Source organism: Podarcis raffonei, chromosome 5 (genome assembly GCF_027172205.1).
Source record: "Podarcis raffonei isolate rPodRaf1 chromosome 5, rPodRaf1.pri, whole genome shotgun sequence".
NCBI lineage: Eukaryota > Metazoa > Chordata > Lepidosauria > Squamata > Lacertidae > Podarcis > Podarcis raffonei.
The window spans coordinates 22,456,585-22,481,025 of NC_070606.1; the positions used below are offsets into that span (position 1 = coordinate 22,456,585).

Genomic DNA, 24,441 nt, shown 5'->3' on the forward strand with positions numbered 1-24,441 from the left:
TATCTATCTGCTTCCTGGGGATGGTTAAGTACAGCTTGGCTTTCAGCTTTGACTAGTCACCATTCCAGTTGCCCAGTTTATTTGTACTGTGTTCATCCACCATGTTACTAATTAATTTTATGAAACAACGCATTTCTAAAAGTGGGAAAATTAACACCAGCCGCCGCTGGTTGCAAGCAGCACTTTCCAGATTTCTGGCAGAAGAAATGTGCTTTTACTGGTTTCTGTAACTATAGTGCCATTGTCCACCTCTCTTTAGCTTACAAAAGGACCACTTGTGCTCGTTTTTTGCATCAGGACAGACAAGAGGCCGAAGATGGTTGGTAGCAGACTTGGAGGCAGCTGCTGTTCAGGTTTCTGTGTCTGGAGCATGAGACTGGAATCTTCTCCCCTTCCTTGAGTAGAGCCCGTTGCCTGATTCTTCCTTGCTTTTCTGTAAAATCAGCCCTCCACCCTTCCTTTGCTCCCAGTTGATCGTGAGCAGAAATGTTGCGCCTGTCAAGCCAGAACTAGAATGAGAAATTTTCTTCTGTCGTCATCGGCTGCATCAAGTTTGGCTCTAACGAACTGCTTAAGGTTGCTTCATGGTGGAACTGGTCCAGTCTTCCCATCTGCTGTTTGAAAAACGCCTTAGCTGGGCAAACGTAAATAAGAAAGTGTCTTGGTTTATGTGCTTGGTGCTAGGGGATCCTGAACTTTAGCCTTCTCTGTGGTAGCATCAATGACTGATTGCCTTGCCGCAGCATTGCTCCTAGCTATAATCCCAAGCATTCTCTGGGCATTCTACTCAGTACAATAGAGTTCAGACAGGTCACGGCTGAGACATAGGCGAATGAAAGGAACCTCCGGAGGGAAAATGCACAATGGGAAAAAAGGTTCCCAGCTAGCCTGACTTTCAACTGCTGCGCCTGTTGGTCACATGATGGACAACGTGCTGTAATGGGTGGAGGGTTGGATTTGGAACAGGCAGACCTGGGTTCAAGCCTTTGTTTTGACCTTGAAGCTCTCTGGGAGGTCCAGGGGCAATTCACTATTCTTCAGCCTAATCTCTCTCACAGGTAATTGTGAGAAAAAAATAGCACTGTCCCCAACCTCCTTGGAGAAAGTATGTAAAAGTGATGGATAATTTAGAGTAGTAGTGTGTGTGTGTGTGTGTGTGTGTATCTGTTTTGGGTTTTCGTTACAGTGGTACCTCAGGTTAAGCACTTAATTCGTTCCGGAGGTCCCTTCTTAACCTGAAACTGTTCTTAACCTGAAGCACCACTTAAGCTAATGGGGCCTCCTGCTGCTGCTGCCGCGCCGCCGGAGCACGATTTTTGTTCTCATCCTGAAGCAAAGTTCTTAACCTGAAGCACTATTTCTGGGTTAGGGGAGTCTGTAACCTGAAGTGTATGTAACCTGAAGCGTATGTAACCGAGGTACCACTGTACTGGAAACTGCCCCCAGGGTATAGGTTTTTTAAATGAAGAATTTCAGAATTGGAAGGGATTTTGAGGGTCATCTAGCCAACCCTCTTCAATGCAGGAATCTTGACACATGGTCCCCCGTCCAGTTTGAAACCATCCCAAGCCTTGCTTAGCTTTGCAAACGTGACAGCAGCTTTTGATTGCTGCACCACTAGAAGCCATTCAAGATCAAAAAACACACGGATGATTTGTTGTAGTGGAATCTCTTGTGGGATGCTTTTGCATGAGCATAGAATTGTAGAGTCAGAAGGGAACCTAAGGGTCATCTAGTCCACCCCCTGTTGGGGAAGACTGGTTTAAGAGTCAGGACTGGGCTGACTATGCAGAAAGCTGAACTGCTTCAGGCAGCAGATTTGGGGCATCTTTCAGAACTGGAAGATTATTTTTTTACTCGTACAAAAACCAAACGAAAGTGAGCTTGCTGATACCCCACCACAGTATCGCAGCTGTTCTGCTTCGTTCCTCTTCCTCTTCTTCCTTCTCTCCAACTCAAAAGTAAATATGAAGTGTGCACCTCTCTGGGCTGCCTCTCCTTCCACATCAGCTGGAGGGGAGCCAAGGTGTGCGCTCGTGGCTATTGGACATGGAAGGGTGATGGTACAGGATGTCTCCTGGGCGGCTCTGGCTGCTCACCTGCAAGACTGTATGGCTGATGAGGAGCAGCTGTCATAGCAACAAGGAGGAGGTAGGCCTCAGGGGACCAATCCTGGTTTTGCAAGGTGGGGGTGGGGACACAGGAAAAAAGTGTGTGTAGTGGGGATATGTGGTGTGGTTATATGCAGAACGTAAGTACCACTGAGTTCAGCAGGACTTACTGGCAGGTAAGCATGCATAGGACTGTGGCTTTATGAAGTAGAAAGAAGGAAGGATTAGATGAAGATGCAAATATTTGTTTTGGTCTTTCCGGTGTGGGGTGTGCTTTTGAGCAGCAAAATGTCTTGCCACAGCCACAGCATTAAACCCTATGATGTGTTACGGTGTGAAGTGGGTGCTAAAATTCATGAGATTTTTGCAGGTCTGCATAGTAACATCTAGGCCCTTAGCAAAGTGGGCAATATCATTCTAGGCCACTGAAACGTGTCAGAATCAAACCTCCCTTTCCGCCACATCTGTTCTCCCAGGCTTAGTTTCGCTTCCTCTCTCAACAGGTATAGCATCTCCTGGTTAAGCCAGAGGCTGCTTTATTTATGCCTCAGATGAGTGGCTGCATCTTTGAAAATTTGAAGGGGTTTTTTGTTTTGTTCTGAGCACATTCTTGCCGTGTCATTTCGGGGGTAACTTTTGTAAGGTCTTTCAAAGGGCTCCCAAGAGCTGCCAAACAATTCATTATTATTTTTTAGATGAGGCCTGCGACACAAAAGCGTTTTGAGAGAAGTTGTCTACATTCTCAGTGAAGGAGTCATCTCACAATGGGTGAAACTTTCTCATGACCCCCATCCTAGTTGAGAGAAAAAGAGAGAGAGAATGTGTGTGTTTGTTGGAAAGCCTTTTTTTCTAAATAACACAGTGAAGAACAGTAACTTTTCATACATCTTGAATTCTTTTCTGCATTTTTGGCCGAAAATTGCAGTATGCACGTTGTCACTGCTCTTCAGTTCCGATGTAGGTTCCTACACACTATTGAAGTTTCTCTAAAGTGTGTCTTGTTTTCTGAGACTAGCTCAGATGTAAGTTGGAATAAAGGCATCTAGAAACCCTAAGCTGCCTTGCTGGCCAGTAAATTACTTCCAATCTTTGTCAGTCATATGCAAAGCAGGGTCTTTTCATAGGCATTTTTATTATTATTAATGAAGCTTTAGAGGTGGCTGGGGAGTGAATTCTTGAGAAACATAGTGTGATCCATCCAGAGGGGAAGGGAGAAACTGCCACTCTGAGAAAATATGGGTTTGGTAAGAAAGAAGTGTCCCTTTTATGAATGTCACCCGCCCACGGAACTAGACCAGCGTGCGAGTTGGAATTGGCATTTGGAATGTACATTCATGGAACAAATAGATGAAACAAATGGTTGCTTTTGAAACGCTACTAAACGCCACCAGCATGCATGGCAATATGCAAACAATAATGAGTTATGTGCATGCAAAGTAAGTCTTTATTCGAAAGGACGCCGAATAGTCTGTTGGTTTCTGGAAATCTGGAATGTAGCTGGGGAAGCACGACACAAACAAGCTAAAGGTTGGAGGGTGATTACAGATCCCCCCCTTTTTTCTTTTTTACCAAATTGCCAAACTACAGTGTGCATTCCACCACATGGTACGTTGTTCGGTGATGGTGGTTGTTTTTTAAAAAACGGTGAGATGCTAATGTCCTGACAATTTGCTCTTTTCCTGCCTAAATGAATACGCTTCATCCACTCCCCAGTCCCTAGCCAAAATGCTTAGAACAAATTTCCAACAACTTATTTTTCTTTTTTGGGCGTAAACTAGCTTATGGGTAGGCAAACTAAGGCCCGGGGGCCGGATCCGGCCCATTTGCCTTCTAAATCCAGCCCACGGACAGTCCGGGAATCAGCATGTTTTTACATGAGTAGAATGTGTGCTTTTATTTAAAATGTATCTCTGGGTTATTTGTGGGGCATAGGAATTCATTCATTCCCCTCCCCCAATAATAGTCTGCCCCCCCCCCAAGGTCTGAGGGACAGTGGACCGGCCCCCTGCTGAAAAAGTTTGCTGACCCCTGTGAGTCAAGCTGCTTTTGAAAAGGGGCCAATGTGAACAGAGAAGTGGTTTAGAGGGGTTGCTTAACCATTTCCTGGCAAGCTTAGTTTTCAACTTCAAATGGTGCCCCACCCCTCCAACTATTTGTCCTCCTTCCAGGATCTAAACTCTTGTAGTCTCCCAAACATGTGTCTGAAGCCTCTTGGGTTGTGTTAGGAAGCAGCTTGGGGAGCAAAATTTGGGTAGGCCAAACAGCAACCAGGAAATGGATTTTAAGCACACACCCCCATCACTTCTCCCCTCAAATCTGCCGTGTCCAAAGCTGCTTTTGTTTGCAAAAAGTTGTAGGTAGTGCTTTGTAAGTTAGGACATGTGTGTGCAATTTTTTGTGCAAACAAATATATCTCTTAGTTCAGGAAGGCAGGAGTGGGGGATGGTGAGAAACAACACTGATTTCCGAAGTCCTCCTGTAGGAATACAGATTCACCCTAGTGTAAGCGTTTTAACTGTTTGGGATCCAACAAGGAAGTTTGGGTCGGTCCAGGATATGAAAAGCCCTAAGGGGGGGGGGTGTCAGGAAAAAGGCCATACCAGGCAAGCAAGACAAAGCTTATTGAAAGGGTTTGATTGTAGGAAGAAGGCACATCAAGTAGAATAAGAAAGTTAACAGGCATACACAGGTAAGGCTAAGCTAGAGTGGCCTGGAAGTTAGCTGCTATAACCTACTAAGCAGCCTCTTCCATATACTGGGGCCTCACAAGAATACTCAAATAATCACAGCTCCACTTGCTTTTCAATGCACTGAAATGGGGCAAAGGAGCCTTAATGGTTCGCCAACTCCCAGAAAAGCTTATCTTAACTCAGTAATCCTTTGGAGCAGGGTTCATGGCATCCATGAAAGCTTTGCAGATGCCCCAGACTCTGAGATTTCAGTTGTGGTTTTTTGTTTTGTTTTTAAAGTAAGTTTCTGGCCCTCCTAGGGGAAGAAAAGACATTATGGGGCAAAATGTGCTGTTAACTTCTAATCTAAACAAATTCTGTGAAATGAGGGTGGTACGGCTGCCTTGTACATTTTTGCTGGTAATAAGAATTGCTCCTTGTTACTAGACAGTAACAACACCAGTGTCTGCCTGTGTGAAATCTCCATAACTAGGACCAGCAAGACCCAACTGATTTCCCATGGTAATCATAAGGTCGCCGGGGGTGGTTGTCTCTCTAATGTTGTGTTATGCCACTCTCCCCATGGCAGCCATTTTGGTTATGCCACACAGCCTGAACTCGGCCATCTTGTGACTGGCACTCCTCGCACTCCCTAAAAATTAAAATTGTGCCCACTAGTCCTAAAAAGTTGGCAACCCCTGCCCTGGAGTGCGCTTTCCACACTTGGCATCTGATTCCTTCTGATGTTGTGCTTTTGTAAAGCAGTTCCTCAGTAGGGGAGGCACTGTAGTGTCCGAGTTACAGGAAGACCGTATTCTTCAACTGTGTCCTGCAAATCTCTCGGAAAAAGAAACTGCCTTGGGGCAAGAAGAGTTGCACTTTACATTTTACACAAGCCTACATAGGGTATAGATTTGGATTCTTTTAAAAGCAGGATTTAGAGCCCATAATTATTGTTGTTATTGTTTTGGCTGACATGCAGCTTGCCCAAAGTTTGCCTGTTTTTAATGTTAGCTTCCTTTTCTGCCTTTGTGGGTTGGGTGCTGGGTGGAGAATGTTGGAACACAACATAGGTCCTGTTTGAAATACGGGTTTGGTAAACATAGTGTACGTGTCGGGTACAGCGGACAAGTCATGCGTCACATTTTCTGTGATTTTGCTAAAGTGTGCATTTTTTGTTCTTCAGAATAAATCCGTTAAACCATTCAAGATACCAAAAAAGGAATGGGGGGGGGGACGACGACGACGACGACATAAATTACGTCCTTGTAAAGCCCGAGCAGCTGAACATTATGATGTGATGTTCCTCACATCTAGTTCTTGTCCCACCTTCTCCAATTCTTTTTCCTCCTTGCACACATCTTACCTTCCAAAGGTCTGCCAACACATCTCCTACCTTAGAGATTGTGAAAAAGTGGCCCATTCATGGCCAGATAGCTAATCTGCTAGAAGAATCCTTCACTACTTTTACTCCGTAACTTTTGAACTCCCTTCTATAGGATGGGAATTAAGATGGAAAGAGAAGGATTTGTCTGAGGCTAGATATTGAGTCTATGGCTGACCAGTTCTGTCCAGAAGGACTCTTGTGCCATAGATAGTTGCACGGAAGGGAGCGTTTTGGCAGGAGCCAAACAGCATGAAAGGCAGTATTGCTTAAGGGCTCTGCTTTTAAAATATGAATGCAGCAAATCCTTCACGCAAATCCTTCACAACTAAGAATGGGGAGGAACACGACTGCCTTGCTGGCTATGCTCCAGTCAGCAGTAGCCAAGCAAATGTGCCCTCAGCAGAGAAGGTCAGATGTCTCATTGCCCTTCTGTGAGACTGAAGGGAGCACAAAGGGCTACAGGGAACAATTCCCCTCTCTATGAACCACAACTCTGTTGTCCTCTGTGCTCTCTGATCATGTGTCAGTTTCTGTCAAGCACAAAAATGGCCTACTCCCTTTCTGGAAATCAATTTCCACTTGGTTTGGAAACAGAACATTGCTGCATGTATGACTTTTACAGATACAGTGGTACCTCTGGTTACGAACTTAATTTGTTCTGGAGGTCCGTTCTTAACCTGAAACTGTTTTAATCTGAGGTACCACTTTAGCTAATGGGACCCCCCCGCTGCCACCGTGCCGTCAGCCCATGATTTCTGTTCTCATCCTGAGGTAAAGTTCTTAACCTGAGGTACTACTTCTGGGTTGGTGGAGTCTGTAACCCAAAGTGTTTGTAACCCAAGGTGTTTGTAACCCAAGGTACCACTGTACACAAAATGAAGAAGGCTGGGGTGGTTGCGGTAGAAGTTTTCTTCTTTTTATGGGCAGGGGTTCAATGAACCCATGTGAACTGTGATAGGAAGCTCTACTGCCTGGATTAATACGGCTCACAACAGGCTGAACCCCCCCCCCCCAGCTTTGTAGAAGCAGTTATATAAAACCTACCTGAAACCTTAATTAACAAAATCGGACATTTGAGGTGAGTGGCTGATAGCACAGATGCCTTCAGAGAACATAGCAATCCATCACTCGAGCGTTGTTTCCACTTGGCAGCCAAGGGCATTTCTAGAATATGTAGAAGGTTTGTTCTGATTTTGGCCTGGCTTTTGTTGCTTCAGCAGTTGAGAAACTAAGGGCAGAGGATAATTTCTGTTTATTAACCCCAGTGCAGAAATTCTTGGTCACCTAATGAGCTAGGATTCATTCCATTTACATTTAAACTAGGCTGATGGAGAAAACTTTGTTTATGGTCCTCCAGTGTCCATCACTGGACACAAGAAACCGCAAAAGTATACAGTAGCAGTTGTCTGAATTTCTTGCAGAAACCTTTGTTGATGGAATGGTTGCTGACAATGTGAATGGGGCAGCAGGGAAACTTGGTAGCACCTGATGGATAAGTAGAAAGGGGCTGTGTGTGTGTGTGTCCTCTGAATGGAAGATGGATTCTAGAAGGAATGGGAGGAATTAATTGATGTGGATCTGATAGAAAGAAAGCACATAAAGCCTGAATTTTTGAAGGTGAGAGCTAGTGTGATGGTTTCAGAGAGTCCGACAAGGACTAGGGAGATATAAAGTTGAAGCCCCACTCAGATGAAAAGCTCACTGGGTGAAGGGACAATTCATTATCTCTTGGCCCAACCTACTTTGCTGTGAGGATAAAATGCAGGAGCGGAGGAACCACATATGCCACCTTTTGGTGGTAACTTTTAAAATGGTGGTAGAATACCAGGTTCCACACCAAGGATGTTGATCAATTCAGGGCTGTTCAAATGATTGGTTTCATGCTGATGGTCAGAGAATCTGTAATGAGCAGAGAATATCTGAACACATTTTCGCGCTGTCTTAATACTATTCCTCTTGTCTTTTGCCATTATCCTCTGCTGTTGCTGAAAGTGCCAACTCTGCCTACCTCATTCAGGGCAGAGGAAAGGAAGACTTCTGTCTCTGGTTTTGAGGCTCTCACGGCTGATCTGTTGCAGTAGTGTAAACAAATCTGGGTCTGGAGTGGGTTGGAGAGGCTGTGCTAGCCGTTTGTCTTTTTACATGATGAAAGTACTATCAGGCAATTGGCTGACTAATCTGCAAACTTTGAAGAGAGTTGAAAGTCTTTTCCTTGACTATTTTTACAGCCTCGAAGCTACAGCGTTTTGAGTTTAGTGAAAGTTAGTTAAGCCGTGTTATTTGAGACAGAGCCAAGGCCATGCAGGATAGCTATTTGCAGGCGTGGAAAGGAGAACATGATTCTCAGGGTTGGTTCATAAATGCATGCTCATCATTTGTCGAATACAGTATTGGGTTGTTTTTGCATGTCTTTGTCTACAGGTGTATTGTGATACTTGTTTATACCTGAATGAAACCTTTTGGGGGGGATCATTGAGCTGAAGTCAAGGTTCACTGCGGTATTTTTATTTTATATTTTTTTGCAGAGATGGGAAATAAGCAGTGAGGCAGAAAGCCAGAGCTGAAAGCAGTAGTGAAGGAATCTCTGATCTATGGGCTTACTTAGCCCCACTCCCAACTAGGGCTGGGCGATATAGTGATATATTGTCCAAAACCGATTTGAAGTCCATATTGTGATATTGGTTTCATAATTTTTTGACCTGGCAATGTATCACAAATCACAATGTGTGTGTGTTTGTTTGTGTGTGTGTGTGTGTGCCATGCAAAAATCACGATATGGGGAAAACCGTGAAGCCAGCCAATGCTCTCTTGATTCCTGCAGCCCCTGTGAATTCTGCTGGCTCAGCTCTCTTCATGTAGGGGGCAGTGACTCACGAGCAGGCGCCGACAAAAACCACACAGCGCCTCTACATAGTTCCATCCTTATTCCACACATTGTGATATATCAGCATATCACAGTGTTTAGCTGGTGATATATCACAATGTTGAAAACCAGATATCACCCAGCATGGGAGGTTGATAGGTGCTAGGCAGACTTGCAGAGAACTGATCGTAGATAGTGTTGAGTCACTGGTCGTGGTGCATGTTGGCACCAGTAATAAGGGGAAATGTAGTTGTGAGGTCTTGGAAGCCAAATTTTGGTTGCTTGGCAAGATGCTGAAAGCCAGGAACTCAATGGTAGTGTTCTCTGAAATGCTACCAGTTGCACTTTCAGGGGTGGCTAGGCAGCCTCATCTTTGTGGTCTCTGTGCATGGATGAGATGTTGGTTTGGATTTGTTGAAAAGAGACAACGTACTAAAATGTTGCCACAGTCAATTTCTTTTGGGCTTTACAACTTATCGCATGGACTTCCTGCTGAGCTGAAATTTGTGAATGCACAGTAAAGTGTTATGCAAACATAATTGTTGCTTTGGAAGCCTTTATTTGTGCATGCCAATGAACTGCTATGTTGCTCACACATACTTTGCAGAAAACTCCCCCCCCCCCCCGTTTCTAATAAACGTTAGCTCAAGTTTGGCACTTGCCTGTAAAACATTAGCTGCTTATTCGTATTATTACAGATGGGGGAGTAAAAATGTCCAAGTTGCAGATAAATTCTTGAGGTTGACAAACTGTTATGTTGGCCATACCTACCTATCTGTGGCCTACTTCTTGATTATTTGTGTAGGGAAGATTAATCTAGATAACACCCAAATAATAATAAAAAAATGTAAAGGACCCCTGACATTTAAGTCCAGTTGCAGATGACTCTGGGGTTGCGGCGCTCATCTCGCTTTACAGGCCGAGGGAGCCGGCGTTTGTCCACAGACAGTTTTTCTGGGTCATGTAGCCAGCAGGACTAAGCCGCTTCTGGCAAAACCAGAGCAGCGAATGGAAACGCCAGTTACCTTCCTGCCGGAGCAGTACCTTTTAATCTACTTGCACTTTTTGGCGTGCTTTCGAACTGCTAGGTGGGCAGGAGCTGGGACTGAACAGCTGGAGCTCACCCCGGCACGGGGATTTGAACTGCCGACATTCTGATCAGCAAGCCCAAGAGGCTCAGTGGTTATATTAGCTAACACAAAAAGATTACATGCCCAAATGCCATGTGAGTCAATATGGAATTACGCTACTTAACCAATGATTATGGACTATTGGCGTGGCTTGGGTTTGTTGAATCCCACTGCATTTCTCCTTCTTACTGATCTTTCTTTTCTTTTTCTTTTTCTGGTTCTACGTAGTCACAGCTCTATAAAAGATGCACTATTACCGGTATTCTTCTGCTGAAGTCAGCTGTTGGTACAAATACCTGCTTTTCAGCTACAACATAATCTTCTGGGTAAGTATCCAGTCTTCTTTCTTTTCTATTTTTGTAGAGAAGGGTCATCTTGCCAAATCTGCCATGTTTTGAATGCTCAGGTGCTGTGTACCTCAGATTGGATAGATTTTATGTTGACATCAAATGCGTTGACCATGGGATGGAGCAAGATATGACAAACTGAGAAATAGCATATGGGTGACTTCAGCTGTCTTCTCCCTACAAGCCTTAGTTTTTTGGATTTTTAGAACCTGATAGCTGGTGTTGCAACTTTGTTGAAGTCTAACAAATCCAAATGTGGCCATGGAGGTTTCCCCCACCATTTAATCTCCAGATTTGGAAACATTTCACTTGCTTGGTTTTTATATTGAGCTGTTGTTTTCAAAACACAGGGGAAGAGACAGAACAGCAGCAAAATAGCAACCTGGAGTAACCAGAAAGAGAGACCCCTCACACATGCTGCATAGAGCAGCACTGTGATGCCATTTGAACAGCGGCTCTCTTAACAATGTATAAATGTGGGTAACTTGGAATCTTTCGGTTTCTTGGTTCCTCCTTCGAAAAAGGTCACCCCGTAAACCTTCGTTCGTTATGAACATCTTGCTGTCTGCCAGGAACATCATCTTGTCTGCACTGATATATTTCTGTTCCCTTGAAGCTTGAACCCTAACAGAGTTTGGTTGGGAGCTTCTAACCTACTTGGTAGACGTTGACCAGCTACTAACACATTCCCTAGACAGATTCTGGCATGTTGATCCTAAAGAAATGAGGGTTGGAAGCTCCTATCCAGCCTCTGGGCACAAGGAAATGTTGTTTGAAAGCTTCTCAATGCAGTTAAGGTGATTCTACCACAACAACAGAACCACTGTCTTCCTAGAGGTTGGCATGATGTGGTTAAATTGGCCTCCAAACTTACCTTTTGGAGTGGCATGGTCTTCTTTTTCTCCCTCCCTCCGCAACCAAAGGGATTTGATTTATTTTTTTATTTCATTTCACTTATGAATTTCTCCCCAATGAAAGTGGTTAACTATAAAAGCACCAGCAAGACAAACACAGTTTTTAGCCATGTATGGGGCTTGCCACGATCTTGAAAATCTCTCTGATTTTGCAGTCCCAAACAGGCAGCAAAGCCAGGGAATTTTATCAACTAATAGCCAGTCACAAGCTGCACAGATCTGACTTAAGAAGTCCAGCTTTCTACTCTCTGCAAATATCACTTTGAGAAAAGCCCAGCCGTGTACAACTTTGTGAACGTATTCTGGGTTTTTTTTACCATTTCATTTTCTGAGCACAGCAAGACTTGATCCTGTGGACTTTAACTTGATTCCCATAACAGTTCAACTATTTATGGCATTGTAACCAGTTCTTTGATCCATTAAAGGATATCTTTTCTGTTGCCCTTTAACCGTATAATAATGGAATCCGGAAGCCCAGCTTCCTAGTAACTACCTTTTGTTTACCAACAGAAACAAGTAACACTGCAACAAATCTTCTGAACAAAGGCTGTTTAAGCCTCTGCAAGTATGTGCGTGTAATATAAATGTGGGAAAAGTCCACTGCCGAGAGTAGAGTTTTTCTTATGTTTGAAGGATTTGGGGCGAGGGGGGTTGGAGGAGGGGGGTTGAGGTGGAGATTCCAATTTGGGGGGAAAGATGCAGTTTTCTCCCCCCCCCGACCCTGTTTCAGAGTGAACAATGCACCTGTTCATATGATACTTCAAGGGCCCAATCCTGCTCTTTAAATGAAGCCTGATGATTCCTCCACCATCCATGCAGTTGTATCTATGCCTGTACAACCCCTATATGTAGCCAAAAGCATATGGTTGATTCCCAGATTTTGATATGGGGAATTAACCCCATAATGTCGGCCTCCATGGTATGGTTCCATGTACGTAGGCCACATTGGGACATATCTATTTGCCTGGATGGTGGAGGTGAGGCTGGCAAACCAACTCCACACTTGGATAGTAGTAGTAGTAGTAGTAGTAGTAGTAGTAGTAGTAGTAGTAATTAATTAATTAATTAATTAATTATACCCCACCCATCTGGCTGGGTTTCTCCAGCCACTCTGGGCGACTTCCAACAAAATATTAAAAACACAATAAAACATCAAACATTAAAAACTTCAAACCTCTGGAGTATTGTCCAAACCAGTGCTGATTAGTGTTATTATTAACCTGAGAACTGTATACACCCTGGGGTGTATATGCTAGAGTGTCGCCACCCACAGTCTCTCTCACACACACACCCATACATGTGTGTATACACAAACTTCCCTCACTGCCCAGCTCTGTGTCTATGGTCCCTCTCCCATTTTTCTGCCACCATCAAAATTGGAGGAGATTTACAGAGGGGAGAGGGGGGCAGAAGAATGGCTTGATGGGCTGGATCAGGCCCCTGGGCTGGGAGTTAGCCACTACTGTTTGAGAAATAAGAATGAGAACAAAAAGCTTCTGTGAATTGCGCACCCACCCACACTGAAAGCTCAGCCCTCTGGCTCCTCTTTTTATATCAGATTTGAAAATCTGTGAGCTGAGCTGTTTGTGTGAGTTAAAAGAGTTTCCTCTCTGTGTGAGTTCCCCTCACCTTCCTTTGCTACTTACTCATCAGCCTTTGTGAAGTTCTAATGCATGCATTCACCAGGAGATGGGGTCTCCTGGCTTAATGCAAACAGATGTGTTTTGTGTTTACTTTTCCTTTTTCCCTTTCATCCTTATCAAAGATACCACACTTGTCAGCCATTTCCTGCTATGCTTCTGGTTTTTAGGTTGCGATAAAGCAAGGTAGCATTGTCTGCAGAGACCATGGATAGTTCTGGCTTTCAGAAAGGTTTAGGACACAGTTGTGTCAATTGTCCTTTGTATAATAATAATAATAATAATAATAATAATAATAATAATAATAATAATAATAAAAAAAAATAATAATCAAAGATATGGAAATGAAAATAAGAAATCCTAAAGCAGGCTGGGAAATTAACTTTTGCTTTAAAAAGTTCATGTCACATGCATGTGGTGTTTTTTTGTGGTGTTACGTAGGGCGTGTTGAATTTTCCAGCTTTCAGACTCCCAAAATGAGCGCTAAAAAGGGTTGTAACATAACTTAGGAACTTAAGATATATTTGGGTTAAATCAATATAATTTAGTATTGCCTGGGAAGTAAAATGTTTGTAAAATTGTGTAGAAAAAATGATTTTCAAGTACTTGTGTTTATATTTTATAGTATTACTAATTTTATTTAGCATTACCTGACATTTTCAGAAGGTAAAAATAAAAATTCCCCAAAAGCAGTTTATGTGCTTCTTCATTAAATACAGACTTAGCAAGCTAAATGTTGTCCAGTCGCAAAAGTAATAGCAGATTTGAATTACTCACACCCCAAAATTAAAGACCCCCTCACTGAAGAAATGGCAAAAAATTGAGTCCAGGGGTCAGCAAACATTTTCAGCAGGGGGCCGGTCCACTGTCCCTAAGACCTTGTAGAGGGCTGGACTATGTTCTACTATATTCTACTACTAGCTATTCATGTAAAAACACCAGCCAGGCCCCACAAATAACCCAGAGATGCATTTTAAATAAAAGGACACATTCTACTCATGGAAAAACACTCTGATTCCCAGACCATCCGCGGGCCAGATTTAGAAGGCAATTGGGCCGGATCTGGCCCCCGGGCCTTAGTTTGCCTACCCATGGTTTAATCCCTAAAATAACATGCCCCACAGGATAGTTGGCTGGTTTAATCTAAAGAGAACTAACAGAATACCCCAGGAAAATGTAACAAGATTGGATAACAGAGGCTTGCATATGCTCTTTGTCAGGCTTGGGAGGTTGAAGGGGTTGGTGTTCAGCTGAACTCTCACAAAAGGCCTGTTGGTTATCTGTGGACAGAGGAGATCTGAAGATGCTGCAATGGTGGGGTCTGGGGGCTGCACTCCTCTTTTTTTGGTGTGTGTTTTGGGTGTGCATATTGTGCTTGGTGCAGGATCCGTATCAGCGAGGGCCAGGCAGTGTTAGAAATTTGCCACAAAATTATAGAAAAGTAATCAGCTTTTAGAAGTTTTGGGTAGCTGTTTGGGCTTCCTCCTTGGCAACACCAAGCTGTTGGATTCCAGCATGCACATGGAACCAACCCCGGGTGATGTTCTAAGAAGGTGGAGGGTGCAGAGAGAATTCTCAAGAATTCAGAAGCTGCAACAGGAATCACTGAGAATTCTCTCTGCTTGTTTGTCAGCGCTCACCTTGGCTTCCAGGGTCAGTTTCAAATCCAGCAGCGGGTCTGTATTCCCATAGAGAGCGGAAGTTGAAACAGCTGTCTAAATCTTAGTAAGCTTCCCTCTGTTTTTACAGGTGCTGTTGAAGCTAGATCGTAGATGCACATTCTGCTGTGTAAATGGAGATGACTGTTGTGCTTCTGCCCATGAGAAATATTTTTTCATAATAAAAAGTACCCGCACCAGTTTTGTAGCTATTTTTCACCCTTTTTCTGGCCTTGAGGTCTTGCGAAGTGTACTGGGATGAGGTTAATGCCTGCAATCTCCATGCATCAATGGCAGCAGAGAGGACAATGTGTCCATGGCTCGTAGTTCTAATGCAGTAGTTCTCTCTTTTTTTCCTCCAGGCCACACTTTCAGAATAGAAATCTGCTCACGTCACACGATTTTTTTTAATTAATAAGAAATACATTGGGGGAAAACAAGCAAACAAACAAACCACCTCACCATGCTTGATTTATAAAATGGAGCACAAATACTTTATATTCTGATCACGGGACACCCAGAAAGTATAAAACAAGGCAGCTACATAGGAATGTGAATTGTTCCCAAAATAGAATTATAAACTAGCCGCTTACATATGTACTGATATAAGTAAAAAAACTGCCTCTTTTCCCTTTTGGGGTATCCAAGAGCCCATATAGATTCCTTTTGTAGGTTCTCTATTGGTAGGGGAAAATAAGAGACCAATCAGAGAATATTGAGAAGCAAAGCAGCTAGTAAGCTTTATTAACTGTTGCAACAGGGTGCTCACCCCCTCCCCCGCCACGCAGGAGGGAGGAGGAACCCAGAACAATGGTGTGCAAGCCCTTATATAGACTTTTGAACTTGCCACCCTATAGCTCAAGACCACCCCCCAATACATCATACATACATCAAAGAAGGGATGTAGCCCAAGACCACCCCACAGATAACATCATACCTACATCACAGAAAAGGTGGTCTACAACAGAAATCTGAGTGCCTTTTTTTTACCCTGTCTGCCAGGTTACCTGTTAATGGTCACTTGACTGGAATACCTGGGGAGCCTGGCCATTCTTTTGTAATGATAATACTTAATTCCTGAGCCAGGTCACAAGCTCACCCTATTCACACCTTAAATGTGCCCTTAAGGCAGGATTTGTGAGGACAGAGACAATGGGGAGGTTTCTGCATTTCCTTTGACCTTGTGGAGAAATATTTGAGGTTACTGAAAGAGTCAAAATGGCTTTAGGGTTTTTCCTGTGGGTTTTGGATGTGGTTTATTATATATTTATATATGTGTTTGCTTGGTACATTTATGAACATTTATTTTATATATATAAGACCTAAAAATTCTTATAACAGTACCTTACGTATGTAAGCTCAATGAGAGGCGTGAGCTTGCTTTGGCCGGGTAATCTCATTTATATGGTGAGATTGTCCTCAGTATCTAATTTTGAAAAGGTGTCTATCCATATTCAGCAAACAAAAAAAATGGACTTGTTACTATAGTATAAACTGTAGTATATTGTATAATACAACAGTGAAATGTTCAAATGCTCAGTTGCCCTTGAATCTTCCCACCACCCTTGCCTTCTGCTCCTGCCACACCAGTATGGTGCGCCATGACCTTTGAGAACCACTGCTCTAATGGGTGAGCTCCATGCATTCGTGCATGGGTTTCTTTAGGGGGTGTGTGGCAATAATAATAATTATGATGGGTGGTAATAATAATAATAATGAAGGACAGATCGTGAAGCTGAGGCTCCAGTACTTTGGCCACCTCATGAGAAGAGACGACTCCCTGGAAAAGACCCTGATGTTGGGAAAGATGGAGGGCACAAGGAGAAGGGGACGACAGAGGACGAGATGGTTGGACAGTGTTCTCAAAGCTACCAGCATGAGTTTGACCAAACCGCGGGAGGCAGTGGAAGACAGGAGGGCCTGACGTGCTCTGGTCCATGGGATCTCAAAGAGTCGGACACGACTAAACGAATAAACAACAACAACAACAACAACAACAACAACAACAACAACAACAACAACAATTTATTTATACCCCGCCCTTCCCGGTTCAAAAACCGGGTTCAGGGCAGCTAACAACAAATTCAAAACACTTAATTATAAAAGCAGCATAAAATACAGTATAAGAAGAAGAGTTTGGATTTGATATCCCGCTTTATCACTACCCTAAGGAGTCTCAAAGCGGCTAATATTCTCCTTTCCCTTCCTCCCCCACAACAAACACTCTGTGAGGTGAGTGGGGCTGAGAGACATCAAAGAAGTGTGACTAGCCCAAGGTCACCCAGCAGCTGCCTGTGGAGGAGCGGAGACGCGAACCCGGTTCACCAGATTACGAGTCCACTGCTCTTAACCACTACACCACACTGGCTTTCATGTATAAAAACATGAATAACAATAAAATTCAAAAATCAAAAATCAATTTAGGGGAAATAAGCATTAGATAATCCCCAGGGCTAGCTGGCTGAATTGGTCCTACTTGGGCCAGCGAGGAGGCCAGGGGAGAATTAGCTGTGGGGTCTCAGAGCGGGTGATCTTCATAAAAGGGGAGGGGGAGGGAAGAGAAGGGAAATAAAAGATCAGGCTGAATTCAAATTAAAGGCCAGGCAGAATAGCTCTCTCTTACAGGCCCGACGGAAGGAGGTTCAATCCTGAAGGGCCCTAGTCTCATGGGACAGAGCATTCCACCAGGTAGGAGCCATCACTGAAAAGGCCCTGGCCCTGGTGTGGGATAGTCTGACTTCCTTAGGGCCCGGGACCTCTAAACTATGGTTGTTCATGGACCTTAAGGTCCTCTGCAGGGCATACCAGGAGGGGCAGTTCCGTAGATACGAAGGCCCTAAGCCACAAAGGGCTTTAAAGGTCAAGACCAGCACCTTGAACCTGACCCTATACTCCACCGGGAGCCAGTGCAACTGGTAAAGCACTGGGTGAATATGCTCCCATGGAAGGGACTCTGTGAGGTGCCTTGCTGCAGCATTCTGCACCCGCTGGAGTTTGTGGGACAGTTTCAAGTATCTTCTGTGACCCGAATAATGTTACAGTGGACCCTCCGTGTACGAACTTAATTCGTCCGCAACCCGAAAAGGCCTCAACAAGAGGTGCCGCTTCTGCACATGCGTGCGGGGCAAAACCCAGAAGTATACACTTCCGGGTTTGCTGCGTTCACAACCTGAAAGTTATGTTACCCGAAAGTAGCGTAACCCAAGGTAGCACTGTACTTCAGAATGAAAGAAGAGCTCTGCAGGATCAGACCAAAGGCCCATCTATTCTGGCATCCTGTTTCCCACCAGATTGTCTATTAATGGGAAGACCACAAGCAGGACATGAAGACAATAGCCCTCTCCTCCTTTTATTCCCCAGAGGCTGGTATTCAGAGACATGCAGTCTGTGATCCTGGAGGTAGCTTTTAACTCTCCTGACTAGTAGCCATTGACAGCCTTGTTTTCTTATGGCCCAGTCTTGGGGCCCAGTCATACATTACAGTTCCACAATGAGACTTCAACTGCACTGGAATATTGCACCCTGGTTTTCCACCTCAAGCTTTTGAGATCACTAGAGCATTTTTCCCTCTGAAAAAACGTTTGAATGGCTCTCACTTTGGCCTCATGCTGTGCTGCAGTAAATAAGCTGAACTGGCACCCAGCTGGTTTGCTTGTGGGGAGCTCAAAAATAAACAACCTTTGCTTGGGGGCAGGGGGGGTAAAACGCATACTTGTGTGGCGGAAATTGCGATGAAATCTATAGCTGCTTTTGCTGGAGGGGAAGCAGAACTGATCAGACCTAGCACACTGTGTAAACGAGTTCGGAAATTCATTACAAAGATAACAGTTGCCTCTCGCTCACTCATGACTTCCTTCCTGTTTCATCATCTTCTCAGCTTCGTCTTCTCTGTAGAAATGCTCCTGTTTAGGCTGTTGATCGGTTCATCTGTTCCAAAGAGCGCTCTCTTGTGTGTTGCAGTTTTAATATCACTACAGATGGGTGATTTATTTCCCCCCTACCCTCTCTAGACTGAGAAGTGGGGCAGGGCAGTTAGCACAATCCCATCTTTGTGCCTCTGGAGATTCAGCGTATCATATATGTGTAGGGGGGAAACTGGGCTCCTCTTTGGGGGTCTTCCTGTTCAGGCTTACAGCCTCTTCTATGTTGTCAGCTGTCATACAGAGCCCTCGTGAGGCTTTCCACACCTGAAAAACAGCAGCAGTTGTAAAACTCTCACCCGAAGCGAAATTTCAACACACCTGTGTGGCAGATGTCCTGTACCTGGTGTTTCATGATGTTGTCCCTTACTCCATCCCATTGGGGGGAAAATGTGATGTACATATTGCCGCATAATGATTGTTTCTAGGTGGGGGTGCATGACCAAACAATGCTTTCCAGCAAATAATAAGCATGTTACTTTTTCTTCCCTAGCTTGCCGGAGTTGCCTTTCTTGGGGCTGGTCTTTGGGCCTGGAGCGAAAAGGTAAGAAAAGTGTGACTCTTTGCTATAGAGAATTGAGCTGCTTCTCATTGAGGAGGTGCAAGGGGTCTTACACAGCACATACACTCATCCTTTACTCATTGGCCTTTCTTGTTGAAGGACAGAAATCCCAACTAGCACCGCTTTTCTGCCTCCAGGCTTATTTTCACGAGTGTGCTGCAAAATCAGCTACTTATCTGGGGGGATGCAAAGAGCCTTGCAGCAGAATCCTGCATATATCTACTCAGAAAGTCCAACAGGGACTTCTTCTAGGGAAGAAACCTTAGGTTGGAACCCTCTATACAATTCCTGGGAGCAAGTTCCTTTTGGCTTACTTCTGAATACGCTGTCAGGCCCCAGCTAGGCATTTAAGGGGAAGCCATGCCATCTCATCACTGCCACACCCAACCTGGGCTGCTGATTTTGGTGGAGGTAATATCTATATCCTGCCTCCCTCTTGCGTGACTTTGGCCATATGGCGGTTACTGGGGCAGATCTCCCGTGTTGCTTTGAATCAAAGCTTGGGAGAGTAGATACCTAGCTTCCTAAATTTATTGTTAGCTGGCATGTCTTGCCTAATTCTGCACTGGCTTCTCTTCCACCCCACCCCACCCGCATGCGATGAGGTGCTGCAGAAGAGATTTTGACACCAGGAAGTCTGATAACGGCAAAATTAAGCAGCAAGGTTGGAAACGTAATCTTGTGTTTGAATACCAACCAAACACCTTCAGCTTCTAGGGCAGTGGTTCTCAACCTTTTTCTGTCTCTCTGAGCCACACTTTCAGAAAACGAGCTGCTCACGTCACACCAAATTTTTTCATTGATAAGAAATACATTGGGAAGCAAAAAGAAACAACCCCTAGCTGTGCTTGATTTGTAAAATGGAACACAACTGCTTTATAATATGATCATGGGATGTCCAGAAAGTGTAAAACAATGCAGCTACATAAGAACATGAGTCATTAAAAAACCCCAACACTAATTATAAAAGATCCTCTAAGATATGTATACCTTAAGTATGTTTGAGAGGTGTGAGCTTTCTTTTGCCGGGTAATCTCATTTATATTAGGCCTAATTTGAAGCAAACACACAGAAGCCTTTCTCTCTTCTGCGCTTTCATATTTGTCAGGGTTGAAAATCCCTGCTCACAACAGTATGTCATGGACAACTGTATAAGAGTAGCCCATGCTCTTGCAGAGAGGCGTAGATACTGTTTCTGGTTGTATATCCAAGAAAAATTATTTGGTTTCTACACTACAATGTCCTATACTACATTGTTATGTTTCTTTGTCCTTGAATTTTTCTGCCACACTTGCCATCCTTGCCTGCTGTACCCTTTAAGCACCACTGCTTTAGTCTATATGAAAATTTAGTTTCGGTAAGGGAAAACCACAAGTTCTGTGTTTGAATGAAAAAGCAGAGATTCCTGCTCCCCCTTCTGCACTCCTGTTGCCTTTGTGGGGCTTGGTTTGAAGATGATAAAGCACAGCCCTTTTGCCTAACATCCTTTTTGAATTCCTTGTGCTAAGGTAATCCCTTTTTAAATGGGGCCCTCTTTTACATGATTGTAGGTTCTGAATTTGTTAGACATGCTGGCTGTTCTGCAGTTAACCATAGGGTGATGATGAGATTTGCAGGTCAGGGTGGGGAAAAAGGAGGCAAGGGGATATTTGGTGCATTTACATTTAACTTCTAAATGATAGGCTATTTCTGAAGCTTCACGCAAAATGGGCAGAGTTCCAGAAAAAAAATAGTTGCTATGGTACCCTTTCTCCTCCAAGGACTGACTTAACACACACACAAGTTCTGTAGGAGGGAAGCATCATATGGCTATTACTCACACCAAAAATCAGCAGCCCAGATTTGGCCATTTTAATTGGGCGGGCTGTTGATCTTCAGGACCTTGGAACCTGAAATTGTTTTCTTGCGCTTAGTAATGACGGTGTTTTATTGCATTTAATGAGAGTTTTAATGTTTTGGGCTTTGGGTTTTCTGGTTTTGCTATTTGTATTCAGCTGCTAAGTTTTATTAGTCAGCCTGCCCTGCTTTATGCTACCACTCACCTGCAAACTGTTCCCAGGTAAATAGTCTCATGGAGAAAATACAACCCGTGAACTGCTGATCTTGGGATACTTTGCTGCAATTTGTTGCCACTCCAAAGGCACCTTCTGAACCATTGCAACCATAGAAATTGCCGTGGAGTATATTCAGGCAGTGGGTTTATAAATGTATCATTAGGAGAGTGAGGCAGGGATGAAGACAGGAAGAGAAGCAATTCTGAATGAGAAAATGGGGGTGTTCCATTTCCAAACTATGGACATTTTTACCTGTGATATTGTGATAGGTAGTATGCAATGGTTCTTCAACATCAACTTCATTGGATGGGTCGTGTTGTGCGGATGCCTGATTATCGTCTTCCAAAGCAACTACTCTATTCCGAACTTAAAAATGGAAAGCGTAATGCTGGTGGTTAACGAAAGAGATTTAAAGACTGTCTCAAGGCAAATTATAAAAAATGTAATATAAACACCGACAACTGGGAAACTCTTGCCTGTGAGCGCTCCAGTTGGAGAACAGCCTTTACCAAAGGTGGGCTTTGAAGACACTCGAACTCTGGACGCAAGGGAGAAACGTGCTAAGAGGAAGGCACGCTTGGCAAATCAACACAGTGATCAGCTCCCGCCCGGAAACCAATGTCCCCACTGTGGAAGGACGTGTGGATCCAGAAGTGGCCTCCACAGTCACATATGGACTCATTGTTAAAACCGCTGTCAGCCCTCTGATCCAACAGGGCTCTCCGTATGCTCTCATGCGTTCCAAAGAACACTCAGTGGGCTGGATCAAAAAGTGCCTTTCTGCTTGGGGGTGGTCCCTTTTGCTCACCGAAGGACTCCTGGATATTGCAAAGAGTTTTGCGTGGTAAAGGCGAACCCCAACCCAAGGTTGCTTTTCCACTTGTGCAAGGAGAAGAATCACAAAAACCGCTATGGAGCAGCCACCCTGGTATTAAAGGTTGCGCAAGGCTTTCCAGGGTGTTTCTTTTTTATTGCCACTTCCTGTTATTTGGATCTCTGTGTGTGTTTTAAAAAAACAAAGCTCTTCGTGCCGCACAAAGGAAACACTTGTCCTGTCTGCCCACCCAATCTATTCGATGGTGCCAGCTTCACCTTGCAACTGCCCCCCTTCTAATGTTTTGGTAGCTGGTGACGTTGGTTTTAAAAGTAAACGCAATGCTAATTTCAACGGGAATTCCTGCGAAGCAGCTCATATTTGAATGATGCTATGAATCACTGTTTGAGAGAACTATCTGCTCACATTTCTTCTTAAATTCTTTCTGAAACTCCTAGTCATTGTGATGTGTCTTCCCTCTCAAAGTTTCAAATTTTTTTTACTGAGGGCATGTACCTGATGGGAACCCACCTATAAATAAAGGCTTATTTGAAATGTAAATATCCAGATGTCAGAAAGATGATAATAATAATAATTAATAATAATAATAATTAATACCCCAGTGTTGCAGTAAACAGTTATTACTTTGATAGTTATTTAATCCATCCAGAAATGATGCAGTTTTGTCTCAGGTGCAGGGAAATGACTGCATGGGGGTCTTAGGCTGGCAGCTGTGTCCAAATCAGAAATAAAAATCATTTTGCAACTCGTCATTCAGTTAGTGCCACCTAGTGGAAGCCTGCTTGGCTGCAAGGTCCTTAGATTGGTTGGCAGAATCTGATATTTAGGGACGTTTCCTGATGACAAATTCTGGAGTGTGTACCTGACAAAAGAGCTGAGGCCAGCCCAGGCTCCGTTCGTGCCCATAGCCATTTGACGCTATTTAAAATATAGTAATTAAAATTATAGTAAGTGAAATATAGTAGGTAATTAAAAATATAGTAAGTGAAACAACCTTAAGTCTTATTCAAATATTTTTCCTCATGGTATGTAGGTTTACTGCAATTAAATACCCTGTTAGGAGATTGACGTAACCCCCACCCCTAACATTTAATGGAAATTAAATTTTACTGAGCCTTTTACATGCAATGCATATCCTTTTATGATGCAGGCCTGCTTTTGAATTCTGTTTTGAGGTACAGTGATACCTCGGGTTAAGTACTTAATTTGTTCCGGAGGTCTGTTCTTAACCAGAAACTGTTCTTATCCTGAAGCACCACTTTAGCTAATGGGGCCTCCTGCTACTGCCGCGCCGCTGGAGCACAATTTCTGTTCTTATCCTGAAGCAAAGTTCTTAACCTGAAGCACTATTTCTGGCTTAGCGGAGTGTGTAACCTGGAGCGTCTGTAACCTGAGGTACCACTGTATACGGTATCCTTGCAGTAGAATGGCAGGAAGCTTTAATTCATTAACGTCGTAACTGATTAGTACAAGGAGCAGGTTCTCACTTTTTCTCATTTTTTCTTCGTTTTAGGGGGTGCTCTCTGACATATCCAAAATGACCCGCCTCCACGGCTTTGACCCTGTGGTCCTTATCCTGTTTGTTGGTGGAGTAATGTTCATTCTGGGATTTGCTGGCTGTGTAGGAGCCCTGCGGGAGAACATCTGCCTCCTGAAATTCGTAAGTAACTGGATTGTTGGGTGTGTGTTTTGCTAGCCAGGAAGTGTCCCCATCAGTCAGGATTTGGGGTTTGTTTATTTCTCTGTGCAATTCTTGTAGAACTAGGTTAAGTGAAAGCATCCTAATTACAGCCAGTAGGTTAATCAACACATTTTAGAGAATTTGTTAGTGAAGGACAGCATTACTTGGTGGGCAGTGAATTAAGGGATGTTTTGTTTTGCTTTGTTTTGCTTTGCTTCTGGGTTCTTAGTGTTGCATAGTGAAAAACATTTCCTAACATTGAGTGTTAGAAGTCTTTAAACGGCTGTCTCCTATAATCTCAAGGATTCTTTAAGATTAGATACAATCATATATTTTTAAAAAAACCACATTGAACCACCTTTTATTTATTTTATTTACACCCTGCCCTTGCTCCTGGATGATCCCAGGGTGGCAGACACAGCCGTCATAAAACATTTTAAAAGAACCTTAAAAACAGTTTAAAAACATTGTCAGCATGTGATCTCACCGTTGCCAGGAACACTGTCTTTTAGCCATCAAATGCCTGGGCAAACAGGATTGTTTCTAAATTTCTCTTGAAAGTTAGCAATGAGGGAGACAGACTCAAATTCTGAGAACCACAGCCTCTCAGACTTAACCAGCATTTGTTATTGAGGTGTTAGCAAAAAAAAGGAGAACTTCTGGGTGTATT

General features: G+C 43.7%; 1 protein-coding gene across 2 annotated transcripts in view; it reads left to right on the forward strand.

Annotated features, from left to right (window-relative positions):
• TSPAN14 (tetraspanin 14) overlaps positions 1 to 24,441 on the forward strand; it is a 40,570-nt gene that overhangs the window by 7,854 nt on the left and 8,275 nt on the right. For both annotated transcript variants that reach the window (XM_053388210.1, XM_053388211.1), the window contains exons 2-4: positions 10,389 to 10,486; positions 19,133 to 19,183; positions 23,604 to 23,750. In XM_053388210.1, coding sequence (XP_053244185.1) covers positions 10,406 to 10,486; positions 19,133 to 19,183; positions 23,604 to 23,750 — 279 coding nt within the window. In that variant the 5' untranslated portion in view covers positions 10,389 to 10,405. The remainder of the gene's footprint in view (positions 1 to 10,388; positions 10,487 to 19,132; positions 19,184 to 23,603; positions 23,751 to 24,441) is intronic.